The sequence below is a fragment of the Lytechinus variegatus genome, chromosome 12 (assembly GCF_018143015.1).
Source record: "Lytechinus variegatus isolate NC3 chromosome 12, Lvar_3.0, whole genome shotgun sequence".
NCBI lineage: Eukaryota > Metazoa > Echinodermata > Echinoidea > Temnopleuroida > Toxopneustidae > Lytechinus > Lytechinus variegatus.
In genome coordinates this window covers 24,624,414-24,644,414 of record NC_054751.1, presented here as the reverse complement: position 1 = coordinate 24,644,414, position 20,001 = coordinate 24,624,414, and the positions used below count along the sequence as shown (strand labels likewise).

The window sequence follows — 20,001 nt, the reverse complement described above, 5'->3', positions numbered from 1 at the left end:
GAAACGAAATTTCCCTCTAAACAGCGGCGTGAATGATTGAATAAAACGTACCTTTTCATAAAACCGTAACAAAGTTGTCTCGAAAAGGACCACAACTGTTTTCCGAATAGTTCTAGAGTACCATGAACATTTTTATTCCAATCAGTTGAACACCAATGTTCCCTTAAGAACGTCAAAACTCTCCTGGGAGCTCTCTCACTCGTGCATTGAAAACATAAGATCTAATGAAGATCGCTCAGATCAACCCAACCCTTGCGATATCAAAGAATAATCTACGAGTCATTTTCCAACTTAATATGCTAGTATATTCACTCGCTGCCAGACTGAAATTGTAAGGAGTGATACTGCAACAAGCGCGCATGATCTCAGTAATTAAGAGTCAGAGCGAACTAATAGAACACTGGTTGATACACGTACTCCACATCAAACACAGGATTATGGATGATATTAATGAAATTTATCAGAGAGAAAGAAGACGGGGGGGGTGATGAACTATCCTTACCAAATATCACGTTAGCATCCTAAATGATAGTTGACGAGAGACATGAAACCATGCAATCGAGACTCTTCGATTGATACTGGATGGGGGGGGGGCACTAATGTTACATTGTGTCTGCTGTAATGCGGTGGCTCGCATCCGATCGCATGCCATGATGATTCAATCAACACGCAGTGGGTTCGTCCAATTCTTATTCAACTCATGTGATATGTGACGCCAAGGAGCTTCAAACAGAGCCCTGCTTCTGACAGCTGTTACACGCATTTCACACGTCTTTACGGAAATGGCACCTTGCGCAATTCATCACCCAGTTTATGTCCATGTTTTTGTGGGTGAGTCTCACCCCCACACACTCACATCCTCACTAAAACATGTTCAACGTTAAGCACTCCCACCAACTCTTACCTCCTTCTATCTCGAACTTTCTCACGCTCTCCCTTCCCTCGCACACAAACCCATCCGCACCCACGCACTCACCAATCTGTCCCTCCATTTTGCTCACTCACTCTCTCTCTCTTTCTTTCTCTGACTTTCTGTACACCATCCCATATTCACACCCCACCATATACCACCCCACTAAAGCACACAAATCCCACACCCCATACAGCCACACACCTTCCCTCTCTCGCAAACATTCCAAACACCCAAACTACCGTATATACCATTCTTTTCACGTACACACACCCTAAAACCACCACATATCATTCCTATCACGCACACATGCCCAGCACCCTAAACCACCATATAGCATCCCTCTTACGCACACACATAACCCACACCCAAAACCACCACATACCATTACCATCACACACACATATCCCACACCCCAAACCGTCCTATACTACTCTTTCACGCAAATAAACCCCACATCCCTAAGCATATTAACATCATCTCACGCATACAACCCCCAACACAAATGAAAATGTATCACCATCTCACGCACTTATACCCACATCCAAAATCACAATGTAACACATTTACCACACACATCCCCTAAAACATATACCACACTCCCACGCAAATAAAACCCACACCCCAACACACCCAAAATACCATATACCACCCTTTCATGCACACCTACCCCATAACGCAAAGCACCATATACCACCGACTCACACACACACACATACATATCCTGCAACCCAAACCACCATATACCACCCTCACTCACACACACACACACATACCCCAAAACCCATACCAACAGAAACTACCCTCTCACGCACCCACATACCCCACATTCCAAACCACCATATATTTCCTCTCACGCACACACGTACCCCACAACCCAAACCACCATATACCACCCTCTCTCACACACACGCACATACCCACAACTCAAACCAACATAAACTACCCTCTCACGCACACACATGCCCCACAACCCAAACCACCATATACCACCCTCTCACACACACATATCCTACAACCACAACCACCATATACCACCCTCACACTCGCACACATACCCTACAACCACAACCACCATATACCACCCTCTAACGCACACACATACCCCACAACCCAAACCACCATATACCACCCTCTCACACACACATACCCCACAACCGAAACCAACATAAACTACCCTCTCACGCACACACGTACCCACAACCCAAACCACCATATATCACCCTCTCACGCACACACACACAACCATACCCACAACCCAAACCACCATATACCATCCTCTCACGCACTCACATACCCCACAACCCAAACCACCATATATCACCCTCTCACGCACACACACACAACCATACCCACAACCCAAACCACCATATACCAACCTCTCTCTCTCTCTCTCACACACTCATACCCCACAACTCAAACAAACATAAACTACCCTCTCACGCACACTCATACCCCACAACCCAAACCACCATATACCACCCTCTCACGCACACACACACAACCATACCCACAACCCAAACCACCATATACCACCCTCTCTCTCTCACACACACACACACATACCCCACAATTCAAACACACATAAACTACCCTCTCACGCACACACATACCCCACAACCCAAACCAACATATATTTCCTCTCATGCACACATATGCCCCCAACCCAAACCAGCATATACTACCCTCTAACGCACACATATCCTACAACCATAAACACCATATACCACCCTCTCACACACACATATCCTACAACCATAAACACCATATACCAACCTCTCTCTATCACACACACACACACCCCACAACCAAAACCAACATAAACTACCCTCTCACGCACTCACATACCCCACATCCCAAACCACCATATATCACCCCTCTCACGCACACAACTACTAATTCATCAAGATACACACTTCCTGTTTTTCTATACCTTCCCTCTCTCGCCCCTCTCTTGCCATTGCTATACCCTCTTTCCGATCAGAGACAGACATGGGCGGCTACATGAATAAATCATGAACCAATGCTCCTTCTAAGTTTATACATAACTCACGTTCATCTTTCTTTTTTTCTAATCTGGTAGAGACAAGGATAACAAATGCTTTCATTTGGGAAGGAACACTGAACACAAAGTACAGATTCCAGGATGAATTTTTCCGATAAAGTGTTCTGTTAGAATGTAGAGAGTTGTTAGAGGACAAGTCCACCCCAACAAACACTTGATTGGAATAAAAAGAGAAAATTTCAACAAGCATAGCACTGAAAATTTCATCAAAATCGGATGTAAAATAAGAAAGTTATGACATTTCAAAATTTCGCTTCATTTCACAAAAACAGTTATATGAACGAGCCAGCTACATCCAAATGAGAGAGTCGATGATGTCATTCACTCACTATTTCTTTTGTTTTTTATTGTTTGAAATATGAAATATTTTGATTTTCTCGTCATTGTCATGTGAAATGAAGTTTCATTACTCCCTGAACACGTGAAATTCCAATATTTTAACATTTTGTGCTTCAGGCAAGGAGGTCCTAATCGTCAAATTCGTAAAAATTGAAATATTGTATAATTCAAACAATAAAAAAAAAAAAGAAATAGTGAGTGAGTCTTTGTTTAAAATAAGCGAAACTTTGAAATGTCATAACTTTCTTATTTTACATCCGATTTTGATGAAATCTTCAGCATTGTGCTTGTCTGATTTTTCTCTATTGATTCAAATCAACATTTTTCTGAGGTGGACTTGGCCTTTAATTAAGTTTGCAAACAAAAATATGCACTATACAGATCATGCCACATTGATACACATAATCCTGTCCACCAAGTAATTAATTGTATTTAATTCAAATTTATTGTTAAAAGTGCAATTAATAAAATCTAGTTTGCGTACATTTGTTGCAATGCCTAGTAAGCTTTAATTCTCATCATAAAAAAAAACTTTGTTTCAACAGAACATGTAATTCGAATGTGTTAATAGTAAAAGGGCATTTTACGACGCATCATCATGCAAGTCTCTATTTCGGAAGAGTACAATAATAGAATATCTACGATCAAACAAAGAAGGAAAAATCGTAAAAAAGATAAGAATATAACTAACCAATAAAATTAATGCGAGCGTAACAATCCGAGATTTACACCTAAAAATTGAACACTCTATTCATGATTTTTGTACATCATAAAAAGGATGAGTAATTAGATATCTTTCTACATTAATAATGCGATCGCAAAGCGCGAGCAGAATGTTTTTTTTTATATTTTGATCTAAAACTGGATAATGATTTGAATAGAGAACAAGCAGCGTATCGTCAATATCTCCATGATTCCCTATAATAAATCTCCCGCCACTCCACCAAAAGAAGAACAATTTAGTGAGGATAATACTACTCGAATGTATAGGAAAACATAGCAAATGGCAAGTAACATACCTGGAATAGTCTCGAGAGTCTGGCCAATGCGTCGACGTCTGACCGGAAACGCCATTTTAAACACTCATCTACTTCTTATCAACTTCTTATAGATCCCCCATCACTTTTTTTTATAAATACAACGCTTTTATGACGTTAGTTGAAATTAATTCATTACTTTGGATATCTGAAAGATACAGCCCAGAAAGTGAGGAATTTAGAGGAGATTGGGTCCCAAATTGAAGACCCGGTTTGATTCTGGTAGACCTTCTCTGTCATGATCAAAAGTAACAAGTGCTTAGTCGGCTTCCTAGAGAAACATCAGAAGCTGAATATTTCTCAATAAATTAGAGGTGATCCTGGAATGTGTTTGTTTATCAGGATGTAAATCGAACACATAAGATTAAGATAACAGAATAATATGCAGAAATAAGGAACGGAGCAACGAATTCGTATTTACAGGCTAAGTCGTAAGAAAACACGGCAAACAAATTCGAGGTATTATTTGTATATTACCTATGACTCATAGCGCCCTGTTTTCCTTTATTTCTTTTATCATTGTTTCTGTTTGTATTAATCGAGGATCGTATAACAACACTATTATACTGTTATGGTGATTCTATAGCTAAAAAAAGGGCCATTGAGACATTGTTTCTTGAAGTAGAAACATGGTCTCCGCTTGTCTTTTTTACCTTACACCTATGGTATCATCTCGACAGAAGACGTTTTGTCTTAATTATTTTAAACATGTATTCAGGAAAAATAAATAGCATAGATTGGCCAGCACAGGGTTATTTCAGGACTGAGCGGCGAATGCTTGTGAACGTTACGAATCAGAGATTTCGCCAGGATTCGTAAAAGATTCCAAAGTAAAGCTCCTAAACAGTTTTCGTTTCTGAAAACAGTTTTTCTTGTCGCAAAGAAAGTTTAAACATATTCAAAATTTCTTTCCGAAACTGTTTTCCTTTAATTATTGCTGGCGTTTGCAAGTCACTGGCAGATCCAGGGGGGGAGCAAAGTCTACCGTGCCCCCCCCCTTAGAGGCCCATTAAAATTTGTAATGTCAAATACCAAAATGCCGTTAAAACAGAAGTGTGCCCCCCACCCTTGAAATTGCAGACTTTTTTTGCTTGTCAATTTTTTTCGTGGACGAAATGTCCTTAATTTTTTGTTAAAAAACTTTTTTTTGGCTAGTCAAATTTTTCTTCTGGCAAATGTGCGCCCCCCTTGAAAATCCCGGATCCGCCGCTGTCTGAAGTTCTCTTTCATTCGTCAAAAATAGCGATCAAATGAGCAAATGACTCGCGTATAAAATAGATCCTCTGATTAAAAATGTACGTCGATCTCTTGCAAACATATTTTTTCCGTTTTAAAGCAGTTTGTAACTACATTTAGATATTACAAGCAAACATTCGCAAGAATCAAAATTTGAAACGTTCTTAAGCATTAGCCGTCCAGTGAGATACCTCCTTATAAAAAGAATAGTGTAGAAAGCTACATTGTTAAAGTGTTCATTATTTTTAATGTGATGAAATAAATCAGAATACCTGGCTAGAAAGCAATTCTTAAAATGAATCAATCAGAATTTGAAATGATAGAATTGGATTATGATATAATAATTATACGATCTGAGATAACTTGCAACGCGCTTTATTTATACCGTCATAAATGATGGTGACTAAAACAATACTTTTGTTAAGATTATTTTCATCAACGTTGGCATTGTCCTTTTTTGGCTCTTAATTCATGTTTCTATTATCCTGATTCGGTAATGTTACGGCTGGGCGCTATTGACACCTTCCCTCTAACAGCCCCCTCGTCCCAGTCCTCCCCTTCCCTAGCTCAGCAGATTAAAGGTCATTTTAGCACCTCTCTATCTACGAAATGTTTCATTGATTCGTCATCCCTACACGCGGCGTGGGGTAATTCAAATTGGGAACGGTTGTGTACACAGTTACCCGTTGCTATGCACCGTTGCTATGATGCGACTGGCAGAGCAGTGATTACATTGGTGTCTCTTTTCATCAGTGCCGATCATTCCTTTTTTTCTTCAATTTTGCTTCACCAGCTTCTTTTCTCCCCCGACCCCATCCTCTCTGTCTCTCCATTACTTTCTTATGGACACTTATCCTCTAATTCTATCAATTTTTTCTTTCCCGTAAATATTTCATTTTCTCTAATCTATATTATTCTCTTTCCCTCTTTATTCCGATCTTATTAAAAAAAAATGTCCGTTTTCCGTTTTATTTGTATTCTTTCGTAAATCTGTTGCGCAATTATTTTATGTCTGTCATTTTTTTTTCAAGGTATTTACTATCATTCCGTCGACCTTTACTGTATGTACTTACTCGCATTAACCTGTGAAAACAGGGTATACTAGGTTTTCTTCCACCTTTACCCGAATTCCTACTCTCTCAGAGACACAATTACAAACAGTATTGAGCCAACAATAGGTTAATTAGTAAAGATGTCGTGAAAACTGTACTGTGGTGGGATATTCTATAGAGTAGAAAAGGTGAAGTATAACACACTTTGGTCGAGTAAGCTTAATCAATCGACGGCCTCTTTTTAAAGGGCTTTTATAATTCGGCACTCACAAAAATGACAAAGTTCATCGGGGCCAATACCGTTTTGCTAATTACTTAACGATATAGATGGACTAGTAACTAATGAGCAATGATGATGATGATGGTGGTGGTGGTGGTGATGATAATGATTATGGTGGTGATGATAGTGATGATAATGATAATGATGATGATGATGTTGATGATAGTGGTGGTGATGATGATGATGATGATTAGTATGACGAAACATATTCTAACAGTTTTTTACTTATCATGATCATCGGATTATGGTGTAATTCATTATCGAACAATGAAAATTCTTGAATTTTCATTTAAATACAATATCTTTTCTTTTCAAGTTTGTAAGTATCCATATCTAGACTTGAAAGAAATTTATCGAAAGTTCATTGAAAAAAGGGCCGCTTACTTCACTAAACTACACAGTATTTTACATACATGTACATAGTGTACTGCTCTTACACACAATCCATTATTCGTATTTTCATGCCTATATACTGTATGATTTGAAAATTGCAATAAAGAGAAATAAATCCCGGAAACAACATGTCAGTTCTTTTTTATCTAAAACGGAAACAGAGCAGAGCTATGCATCTGCTTCTGTGTATGCTCCTTCCTGTCATACATCCTATTCGGTAGTATATTATTGTATTGTGACGTCAGTCACACGTGGTATACAACAACCCGATCACGAAATTGTTTGATCGAGGGTTAATTTTTATTTTTGCTTTGTTTTCAGCTCTGTCTATACATTGCTTGGGACATGTTTTAGATCTTTTGTGGACTGGTAGGTTGCCATCACGATAGGAAATATCGTTAAACTATTTTCATTCTATTTTTCAGTATGTTTTCATCATGCGACTAATTGCGTCAAGGAAGTATTTTCTTAATTCATACAAAAAAACCCTCTTGTATGTGTATGTATAAAGAAATACAGAATCGACTGTCTTGAAAAAAATAGCGATCTAAGTGATCGAAGCGTTTTGAGCATTTTCATACTTTAGCAAAGCTCAACGCTAGCTGATTAGGAGCAAAAAACATTCGTTAATGGACATCTTAATTTTACACAAATGAAATAATACACATTTGTTTTTGCAGAGTCGAATTCGACTCGGAATAGTGCCATCTGGGAGTCAACTTTGCTCCCAGTTAAAGTGACTCACAAGTTCCGCGTTGATTTAACACGGAGTGGCATCGGCTGAAATTCACTTAATTTCGAGTCAAGGTAACTCGGAAAACGAGTAACTTTGAAACAGAACAAAGTAGACACGACTGGCACCTTTCCGATTATTATGTCACACAGCCGAAACAAGAGTGTAAATCATGTTGGCAAGAAGGAGGGGGAGAGGGTAACGATGCTGTTTTGATGAACGATACTGTCTAATTGTCTCTCATATATTGATCCCTTCAAAGATTCAACAAACCATGTCATTTTCAAACTGTCATGACCATACAGGCTAGGAATTCATGTAAATGATTAATGCCATATGAGCACAATTGAATTAAAAGAATATATTTAGGCCTAAAAAGGGGATTAAAATGAACATTTTGAAAAATAAAGGACATTTCAACTCGTTGATTTTTGTTTTATCTTTGAATCTACAATATAGCATCCCGTCAGTTAATATAAAAAAGATTAAATAGTTCACCTGCTTGTCCAAACCATCCTACCCACTTGCCCCCCCCCCCCCGCCCCAGCCTTCATGAGTACGTCTATGTGATGCGACACAACAGTTCAAAATTAATAAACTTTTCGGTCCAGTAATTAATTAAGCATTTCAAAAGGAAGTACATTTTGGTTTTATTGGCTTCCAAACCACATTTAACCATTTTTACAAATACGAAGATCAATTACAATGCCATCACTGATTTAGTCTAACATTCATACACCTATAAGCATTCCGTCATCTATCACATGACCGATAAATATATTCTCGACTTACCTTCCGTCTGATTGGTCCACACGTCATCGAAAAACAATATCTTGCACACGATTGGTCCCTGACAATCATTGGACTTATTTTGAAAAGTGGTATGTTCACATCAGCTTAAGATAACAGATTACGGTATCTTTGAAATATGAAGAGAAAAAGAAAACAGGATCCTGGTACTCGACCATTGTACTCGGACTGTAATAGAGAGTAGGAAACTCGGTCATAGCGCTGTTCAATCAAATGCCATCTTCAGCAGATAACTATTCCAGGGCTCAGAACGTACATGGTTGCATTATTGATATCAACCCCAAAAAAAATCTGTCTAGAAAATGCCACGGTGAACTGTCGTGCTTCATTTGTGTTGACTCGAGTCCGCTCTCTCTCTCAGAATAACCACGTGTTCCAATCTTGTCTTCGTTATTCCACCGTCACTCCAACGAAGCCGATCTCAATTCCGACCGATGATGCTATATAAAATAACGTAATATCCTTGATCGGTCTTGAGCCGGGTTCGTTGCTGTGACAGTAGCATTCAGGGGGCTATGGCAGCATTGACACATCGTATCTCCATCAGCCAGTGATGGAGGGAGGGGTAGGAAGGTTGATCGGGAGGGGGGCATTTGAGGAAGACAACGGACAGATTCGTTTCTTTTTAATGTAATTGTTCCAGGGAATGATGAGAATTCCTTGTGATCATAAACTACAACCCAAGAACTGTCCATAACTGAACCAGACCCCTCTGTGACATCGCCCCCAACCTATTCCTAAAATAATCTTACACCACCCGCCCGACATCCCTTTATTTTCTTTATATTAACTTTCCTAATTGCGGCAACACGATTTTGCATCCACCTCTCAACCAACTCGCCGCTGTTGCATAATCTTTTATGACACTAAAGATTATGGATATCTTACTCTATTCTCTGTCGGACTTGGCCCACTTTTTATTATCTAACAGTAATGCTATCATTCCATTTCGTTTTAAAGTCATGTAAGATGGTGTTTATCTTTATATGTCTTCAATAGGCTGAAATTTCCTTATACATCTTCAGATACCTGAAGGAGGCCCAATGGCCGTAAGCTCGTAATTAAATCTGATGAAGCCCAGACCAGGCTTCGTCTCCATGCTTTCTAGCTGTATTTATAGCAAATGACGATATAACTGTCGAAAAATATTTCCGTTTGAGTGAGCACCACTTACTTGTGAAAAATGATTTGCGCAGAACTTTGAAATAGTTATGCGATTAAAAGTAAACCTTAATCATGAAGAACACGTGGAATTTAGCTATTAAAATTGATTTGAAGATATCTTTCACCTTTTTAAACTTGTTTCTTTGCTCAAAACACTTCAGAGAGTGCATTGCACCCTATCCCACTCCCCCACACACCGAGGTCATTGTGACGATATTTGCTTTACGCTAAGCTGTGATTTACATGAAATGGCTTAGGTTTGATTTTCATTTCGTTAATCATTGTCAAGCTTGGAAAAGTGTTAAGAAACAATTATTAAATGAAAAATGAAACGTAAACCCACTTTAAATATAAAACTCAGTGAAAAAAATGCTGGAGATGTCTGATATAAATTTGTGTTCAGATTCATTTATATCCTCAGATCCAGCTGGAAGAAAAAAAAAGGGTAAAAGTTGTTCTTACTGAGTGTTGAAATTTCAATTTGGTTGGCAATTTGTTACAAAATGCTTCAATTTATCTGTTTTATTTCAATTGATTAAAAGTGCAAGGGAAATGTATGAGAAATGTTTCGCAGGGTAAGTTTGATTTCGTCCTTTGCCCGTGACACAGCGTGAAAACGATCATTTCTGCGCAAACAAAAATGGACAGTGCTCACTCAAGTGCAACATTCTGTCAAAAATTTTAATTTCATTTGATAGATGAGACCCAAGATTATTTGTGAAAAAGTATCCGCATGTTGTATAGTTTTTTTATTCCCAGGGCTTTTTCAAAGTGTAAACTTTTTATTGATATATATATAAATATATATATACATGTATATATGCGTGTAAAGGAAGCGTTCCCTTTTTATCATTAAAGTGCAATCAGTATTGATCTAATTTACAAAGTTTGAAACTATTGACTGGCAGTGTTATAATGAGTCTTCCTGTCTATAAAACTTTATCTTGCTCAATCAAAACTATTTCCCTGTCATTCAGGTGGAAATGCTATAGTTTCTTTTGGTCCAAGTTGTATAGCACTTTGGACAATATATATATATAATTCTTGGTTGATGTCACTTGAAACCATACTTGCATCATTTGATGTCCCATTAATATAATCATCCTCCTCTTAATAGATTGAATCATGATCAAGAATAGATATTACGACATGGAGGGAGGGGGGTGAGGCAAAAGTGCATTGACCTAATAGAGCAAATTTCTGATTGGTTGATACATGTAGTTAACGTTTTGATTCATGTTACCATGGTTACAACTTTTCATAATCAATTGACGGATGCAAAAACCCTTTATATTATTTCTTTTCGTGCCATATTTTAAATACCCCTCAAAAATGTTTCTTTAGTGCCCCTTTCCAGATACCCTGGAGATAAATATTCCTTCTGCCGTCGCAGTTTTTATTGTCTATCAACTAAGAGTACGTCAGCAAAAGACTTAAAGGTCACGATATTTGGGCGGCTGTGATAAGAAGATATCCTTACATTTGAGTATTGTATCGTTCTCACTGACCCATCCTTATCGGTTGATCTACGCCAGTAATTCTCACCCAGTCCCAAATGCGTGTGTGTTTGTGCGCATGGAAACCAAACGCACTCAGGTAACGGGACAGTGTGAACCCCTCTTACGTCTGGTGAACGTCATTTATTATTAAGACGACACGAGACAAATGCAAGTCGAACGGTGAACCAGAAATTTGATATTTTACCAGTAACGCGTGCTATATGAACTTATAATTCTTGCTTCTTTTTTATTCATTCATTTCCCTCGTGTGAGTGTTCTCATCGGAGAAAAGTTTATGGGATGGAACATATGATCAGATATAGTTATAGAACACCGAAATTAAAAGGGCATTCATAGATAATGATATAATATTTTTAATTAATCATTGATATATTCGTTTAAAGGAAATGTATTGATCTCAAACATGTTAAATTTTTCACATTGATCATAGCCTACGAAATTAAGTTGCTATTCGAACATGTATATCAATTTGATGTAAACACTCACAAAAAGGGAGAAAAACAAGGAGCTTCAAGCTCCTTGGAGAAAGTAAACATTGACATGGCATAAAGCTTAAATTTGAGGTCCACAATTCGGAATACATTCAATGTAATTCATAATATACAGAGGGATTAATAATGATATAATTTCTTTGTATTTTTTGGTGGGTGGGGCTACCGACACAGACAAAATTCCGCCCCCCCCCCCCCGATAGCCACACTTGCATATGGTGCGCAGTTCCTGCTATCACTCCCACAGCGCTCCCTCCCCCCCCTTGTCACGTTATCACACCCACCCCCCCCATGGAAATACCTCTCGCATGATGTACACTCTCCTTCATTCCATCCACCCCCTCCCAAACCCCATTATCATTTCAATCGCCAACTTAGCCCTGGCTCAATTTAGTATGGCTAATGAAAGACAGGGAGTTTATGAATTGGATTCATTTGTGATTTGACAATTACCACGGAAGACTCGGCATATACGTCACTAGGCTATGCTGGGAGTAACATGATATACCAGGAAGACATAGGTTAAAGGCTCCAGGGGATAAAGATGTTAAAGATCCAATAGCAATGAATTAGATCTTTTTCTCTCTCCTCTTTCTATGTCTTAATCATGTTCATTCCTTATAGTGAATTTTATGAAAAGCATTCGTATTACCGTACCCGATCAGGAAGGGAAAAATGCCAGCTATGAATGATTCAATAATGTTCTTTGAAAGAAAAGAGAAAAGTAAACATTAAAATGAAATTTGTTGAATGTAGGCCTATACAACGTAGTCTTTAAACAAATGGCCTTCTTTGTATATTTGTGGTTATTGTTTAAATAATGGTGTGAATAATTGTGTTATAGTTAAGTTAAAGAGATAACTAGTAGGTTTCAATCGTTTTCATTTTCTTTTCATTTTTTTCAAGTAATATGACGATAATGTGAATAAACGTAAATCTAAACTTACCAATGTTTGCTGACACCAGCATCGTTTTTCCTGTTCTCCTTGTCGGGTTCTTAGTTGGTGTTTCAGTTTCTGTGGTGATCTGTACATTTTCTTTCATCGAGCCACCTGGTGTCCCGGAAACACTGACAGCAACTCCACAAGGGGCTGATTGTTCACCCGGATCACAATCACTGTCCTTCGAATCCTCACGGGACTTACGTCGTCTCTTAGGCCAGCCCCAGAAGCTCATCTTCCTCCCCGCCCGTGATCTTGCCTTCTCTTCCTCGGCCTCGTTATCGTTTGATACACACACTGTCGCTCGTCGATCCTTTTCGTTGGTGTTCGGTGACCTTGATCGTGCCACACGAGCGACAAACCTTGGTAATGCCATCAGACCGGATGAATGCTTTCTGCTATCACGGAGAGGTCTAATCCGTACTCTTGGACCATCTTCACAATGCAGGTGAAGATTGTCCGGAGATAGAACGTCAAGGTGATCTAGGAGAATCCTTCTTTGGAGCTTCCGCAGACGAGGAGCCAGATCTACTGGTCGGATACCATCCTTATCAGGGCTCAATATACTGGCTCCATGGACAAGCAGTACTTGAGCGCATTCCCATCGTTGATGAAACCCCCTTGCAGCCACATGTAAAGGAGTACAACGATCACAGTCCGTTTGGTCTGGTACAGCACCATACCGAAGTAACATGCGAACAATGACGGCACTTGCGTTATGCACAGCGAAAAATAAACTAGGTCTATCCAGATAAGCATCGTCAATGTCTACATAGCTGTACCGGCCATTGGTAGGCGAACCTGTCTCATCTGATTGCCCGGTAGGTTGCCGACTGTATCTGCATCTTCCAGACAAACAAGGATCAATACCACGCTTCAAAAGCAGTTGAACCACATCCAGAGACCCGTGAGCAATGGCCAGATGAAGTGCATTCTTGAATACCAAAGGAACGGTGTCTTTCAGTTCCGCAGGTTCTTCTTCTTCTGGTTCAGGAGTGACCCTTCCATCTTGGAACTTGTTGATGAGTGCAGTGCTCTGCTGTAAAAGGACCTCCACCTGCAAACTATCGCTTCTGCTTCGCCTGTGTGGCTGAGGTGTTGATGGTGCAGTCGCTGCTTCGGGTCCGACGTTGAACAACTCATAATGCCGATCAAGAACCTCTGTCACACTCTCCACATTATTTCTTTGAATGGCGAGTCGAAGGAGTTGGGCATCGGCAAGCACGGTACCTGGTGGACTCTCGACTTCACCAACCAACAATGACATGTTGATCGTCAATGCTGCTATGCAAGGGATGCTCTTCAACTTTGGGAGGGAGAACTTGCGGAACTTACTTGGAAGCTTGTTGTTTGGTATACCAAACCTTCCTGCTGGTTTAGGATGAGCCAATCCTAGCGGTGATCCAAAACTCGGTGAGCCCAGGGGATAATGGTCAGGACCGTGGGGCGGACCTTCTTTAGTCAACGAACTGAGACGTCGACCAATGGATGTTAATCTAGGAGCTTCTTCACTTGGTTGTAAGCTTGCTCGTCGCCCCCTGGACGATTTGAGAACAGCTCCTAGACCCGTTCGTGATCTTTGTTTCTCCATTCGACGACAGACCGCCTCCACCAGACGCCGGGCCTGGACATAGGAACAAACCAAGAATTAAAAGCTTGTTACCCTCTAGAATACATTGATCAAGTCTCAAAATCACAAGATGATTTTATTTTTCTATGTTTCATTAGGCACAGACGTTCCTCTATAATAATGATAATAATAATAATAGTAGTAATAATAATGATAACAATAATAATAATAACAATAATAATAATAACAATAATAATAATAACAATAATAATAATATATAGCACTTATGAGGCGCCGATTTATCTAGTTGCCTATCAATGGCGCCCTATATATATTACCCCGGCTGTAGCTCCAGCTGCTTAAGGCGCTTGGTGCATTCAATGAATTAATCCTGCCGGGTACCCATTCACCTCACCTGCGTCGAGAGTAGCACAGCGTGGATAAATTTCTTGCTGAAGGAAAACACGCCATGGCTATAGGATTCGAACCCACGACCCTCTGTTTGAAAGGCGAGAGTCAGAACCAATAGACCAGAACGCGCCCACATGAATCCATAAATCTCTCTGACAAGCACTGACATGATATGTTTAAAAAAATCAAATTCCTTTATCTTATATCAGTCTTTCATCAAATTGGACATGAAATCCTCTTAAACTTTGTTTGTTATAGACATTTGAGATCTGCATAATCCTGATAATAACATATAACTCACACCAAACGGTACTAAGCTCATTTTCAAACAAAGGCGGCGGAAGTGGGGGAGGGGGGCGGGGGGAGGCGGACCTGTCCCCCCCTAAATTTCTTGTCGATAACCTTTTTTTGTTTTTGCTTGTCAAAGAAATTTTGTGGTCCCCCCTAAATTGTTTGGCTTCCGCCGAAAATGTTTTCAAACATAAACATTTCATTTTTTTAATTAAACTTTAATGCGACTTTTAGTTACAAACTTTAATGCGACTTTTCCATGTTTCTAATAAAAAAGAGCTCGGAAAGACTCAATCATTAATGGGGATAGAAAACCTGAAATAATGACAAGGACGAATAATTACTTTTTATAAAGAGTAGTTCTGACAAAAAGTAACTTCTGGTCTCCATTACTCAAGATGATTTTATCGTTCTAAGTTCCATTAGACACAGACGTTCCTCTATAAATCTCTCTGACAAGCACGTACATAATATAGTTATATTTGACAATTCAAATTCCTTTATTTTCTTGTTTTACATCAAACGATACCAAGCTGATTATCAACCATAAACATATGATTTTTTATTAAAAAAGTTGAAAAGCTTTAATGTGACTTTCCTTGTAACTAAAAGCAGAAGCTCGGCAATGCTCAGTTATTAAGGGGGGGGGGGGTAGAAAACCTGAAGTAATGGCAAGGACGAAAAATTTGTGGTCCCCCCTAAATTGTTTGGCATCCGCCGAAAATGTTTTCAAACATAAACATTTCATTTTTTTTATTAAACATATTTGAAAAACTTTAATGCGACTTTTCCATGTTTCTAAAAAAAAAAAGCTCGGAAAGACTCAATCATTAATGGGGACAGAAAACCTGAAATAATGACAAGGATGAATAATTACTTTTTATAAAGAGTAGTTATGACAAAAAGTAACTTCTGGTCTCCATATCTCAAGATGATTTTATCGTTCTAAGTTCCATTAGACACAGACGTTCCTCTATAAATCTCTCTGACAAGCACGTACATAATATAGTTATATTTGACAATTCAAATTCCTTTATTTTCTTGTTTTACATCAAACGATACCAAGCTGATTATCAACCATAAACATATGATTTTTTATTAAAAAAGTTGAAAAGCTTTAATGTGACTTTCCTTGTAACTAAAAGCAGAAGCTCGGCAATGCTCAGTCATTAAGGGGGGGGGGTAGAAAACCTGAAGTAATGGTAAGGACGAAAAATTTGTGGTCCCCCCTTAATTGTTTGGCTTCCGCCGAAAATGTTTTCAAACATAAACATTTCATTTTTTTTATTAAACATATTTGAAAAACTTTAATGCGACTTTTCCATGTTTCTAAAAAAAAAAGAGCTCGGAAAGACTCAATCATTAATGGGGATAGAAAACCTGAAATAATGACAAGAACGAATAATTACTTTTTATAAAGAGTAGTTCTGACAAAAAGTAACTTCTGGTCTCCATACCTCAAGATTATTTTATCGTTCTAAGTTCCATTAGACACAGACGTTCCTCTATAAATCTCTCTGACAAGCACTTACATAATAAAGTTATATTTGAAAATTCAAGTTCCTTTATTTTCTTGTTTTACATCAAACGATACCAAGCTGATTATCAACCATAAACATATCATTTTTTAATAAAAAAGTTGAAAAGCTTTAATGTGACTTTCCTTGTAACTAAAAGCAGAAGCTCGGCAATGCTCAGTCATTAAGGGGGGGGGGGGGTAGAAAACCTGAAGTAATGGCAAGGACGAAAAATTTGTGGTCCCCCCTAAATTGTTTGGCATCCGCCGAAAATGTTTTCAAACATAAACATTTCATTTTTTTTATTAAACATATTTGAAAAACTTTAATGCGACTTTTCCATGTTTCTAAAAAAAAAAGAGCTCGGAAAGACTCAATCATTAATGGGGATAGAAAACCTGAAATAATGACAAGAACGAATAATTACTTTTTATAAAGAGTAGTTCTGACAAAAAGTAACTTCTGGTCTCCATATCTCAAGATGATTTTATCGTTCTAAGTTCCATTTGACACAGACGTTCCTCTATAAATCTCTCTGACAAGCACGTACATAATATAGTTATATTTGACAATTCAAATTCCTTTATTTTCTTGTTTTACATCAAACGATACCAAGCTGATTATCAACCATAAACATATCATTTTTATTAAAAAAGTTGAAAAGCTTTAATGTGACTTTCCTTGTTACTAAAAGCAGAAGCTCGGCAATGCTCAGTCATTAAGGGGGGGTAGAAAACCTGAAGTAATCGCAAGGACGAATACAAACGTAGGAAGAGTTGTTCTGACAAGAAGTAACTTCATTTACCAAAAACGAAACCACAAAAGAGTGATAGTAAGAGACGTATCATAGCAACTGTTTTCAGTATCGTAATCAAGAAAAGTCATAATTATCAAAGAGACGCAACATCTAATTTGCATTTCAAACCCATGCGGACAAAACGAGGACCATGCAGTACAAAAAAAACATTTGGTTAGCTCTAATCGTAATTCGCAATCACTGGTCGTTCACAGTAATTTACAAAGCTTTCTTCATAATATTTAGATCACACAGAATAGAACTCTTTTGCAATATCGGGAGGGGTAAATAAAAAGTTATGCGAAGATACGGAGTGTATATTTATCTACGAAAGGACATAGATGCGAGTTAATATTAAGAAAAGGTGGGACGTATAAGACGCTACAATTATACTAAGGGAGGGAAGGATACATGGACAGCGAGAGACAAGAAAGAAGGAAAGAAAGAGAGAAAAGGAAAAGAAAGAGAAATAGGAGGATACATCGAACTGCATGATGGAGAGAACTATCAATGTTGGATGTGGGATCGAATGCAGCATAATTAATGATTATTGATTTGGCGTGACATTCAAAAAACGTCAATGCCGTTTCGATTAGGCCACGATCAACTAAGAATCGGACTTCTTACTGCTTTGGGATGAATTAATGGCGAGACTTAAGATGTTTACCCGATGCAGATTGTGTTTGTGTGAAAACATTTTCTTCAAAAACAAATACATCTTGATAATCAGATAAAGGCGATATTGAAATAAAAGTTGCAAAAGACCTCGTGATTCTTTCAAATCAATGAAAAGCATCAAATATATTGGATAATTATCTAATTTTTAACTTTCACATTTCTAAAAAACTTGGTAAGTTTGGATTTATCTTTTCAAATATTTTATTCATACTTCTGTTGTTCATGTTCTAATGATAGTTTTCACTTATTTTGGTCTTTACCTGCATATTTTGCTCTTATTATGTTCTTTTTAATCAATTGGAAATACTAAATTGAATTGAGCTGAATTTCAGCAAATACATGCATAACTATGATGATATGAGGAGATTACACATATAATGGTGAGTAATAACAATAAGGGTAATAACAATAATAAAAACAATAACAAATATCATTATCTATAGTAATAATAAAATCCGCTACAAAAGATTATTTAGACGGTCCCGGTAGGGTTACCTAATTTGGTGGTCGCAACGTACGGAAGATTAGGGAGTTTTCGCAAGCGCGACGCGGAAAGACTTGAAAAACACATGAAATGCATTGAAAATGCCGGTCAATTGACAATGAACAGCTGATAATTTTTGTGGAAAATTACTGAATCGGACCAGCAGTTCGGTCATAAGTCTCGGAGCTGAGGGAAAAATTGCAAGTATGTCGTTTGTCCAGATGACACGAAACAAATTTTCGACAAAGACTTCTCGTTTGCTCTTTGTCAAAGAGGGCGTTTGACATTACATTTTCTACGCTCTTGAAATTGTTTTGCGTCGCGGTGCATAAAACCATTGAAATCTCTTTATTTCTCTCTCTCTAATGCGACAGTCTCACCCTCGAAATCAATTCCAGACCGACCAACGCTTTAATACATTGTTACCAATGACATAACCATCCGTCAGCTTATAGTCAGTCCGAACTTTTCGCATTTACTAAGGAGAAACTTTCTTGAATTCCTTTGAAAAGGCAAGTCAAGTCGAATCGATTGCAATTAAAATCACAATGGAGAACTGAGAGGCTTTTGTCGAAAGTTCGTGGACCGGGTCAGCATTGGAATATTTTGACTCTGGACAACGACATTATTTGCAATTGTTCGTCCGGTGCAAATATTCGGATGATCTGCTGTCCCGGGACGGCCGGTCCATCAACTTTCGACAAAAGCCTCTCAGTTCTCCATTGTGATTTCAATTGCAATCGATGCGTTGTACATAGAGAGTTTTCCCCCGTACTAAATGTGAAAACTACCTATTCATGGTGTGACTGTTGGATGAATTAAACAATGATCCAAATGAAACCGGGTGTGGATAATCAAGACATTGTTCAAGGTATCACTATGGTTTCCAGTCTGATATTGACTGTAAGACTGTTGTGAAAGTTTCAACCCATTTCTTCTATCTTTGTCATGGAGGCGCATCCAAGTCCTTAGTTGATCTCAGATGCCTTACCGGGTCGCGCGTTTCACCTTTTCTCTACGCACGCCTGGATTACCGATTCTTCTTTTACCTTGCACACCATTACCACTCTGACTTGGTAACTAGGTCAATTGCTTATCCCTCATGCTCCCAAACAACGGCTTCATATCAGTCAGGTATGACGCTCACAGAAATATTAGACTTTTTCTAACCCAAGGGTTTGGGGGAAAATCGATATGAGACATGGTTTGAGTTTGTCTTCCAGTCACATTTCATCTTGCATTTCTTGGCGAGGGTGGCGGGACCTTGGAGTGGACATGGGATA

General features: G+C 38.4%; 1 protein-coding gene across 4 annotated transcripts in view; it reads right to left on the bottom strand.

Moving 5' to 3' along the window:
* LOC121425582 (1-phosphatidylinositol 4,5-bisphosphate phosphodiesterase epsilon-1-like) overlaps positions 1-14,592 on the bottom strand; it is a 122,662-nt gene extending 108,070 nt beyond the window's left edge. For 2 of the 4 annotated variants that reach the window (XM_041621676.1, XM_041621677.1), the window contains exon 1: positions 12,978-14,592. In XM_041621676.1, coding sequence (XP_041477610.1) covers positions 12,978-14,562 — 1,585 coding nt within the window. In that variant the 5' untranslated portion in view covers positions 14,563-14,592. Of the gene's footprint in view, positions 1-4,333; positions 4,602-8,837; positions 8,919-12,977 lie in introns of those variants that run through there. The other 2 variants (XM_041621679.1, XM_041621678.1) reach the window with 2 other exon arrangements.
* Positions 14,593-20,001: the final 5,409 nt, after the last annotated feature.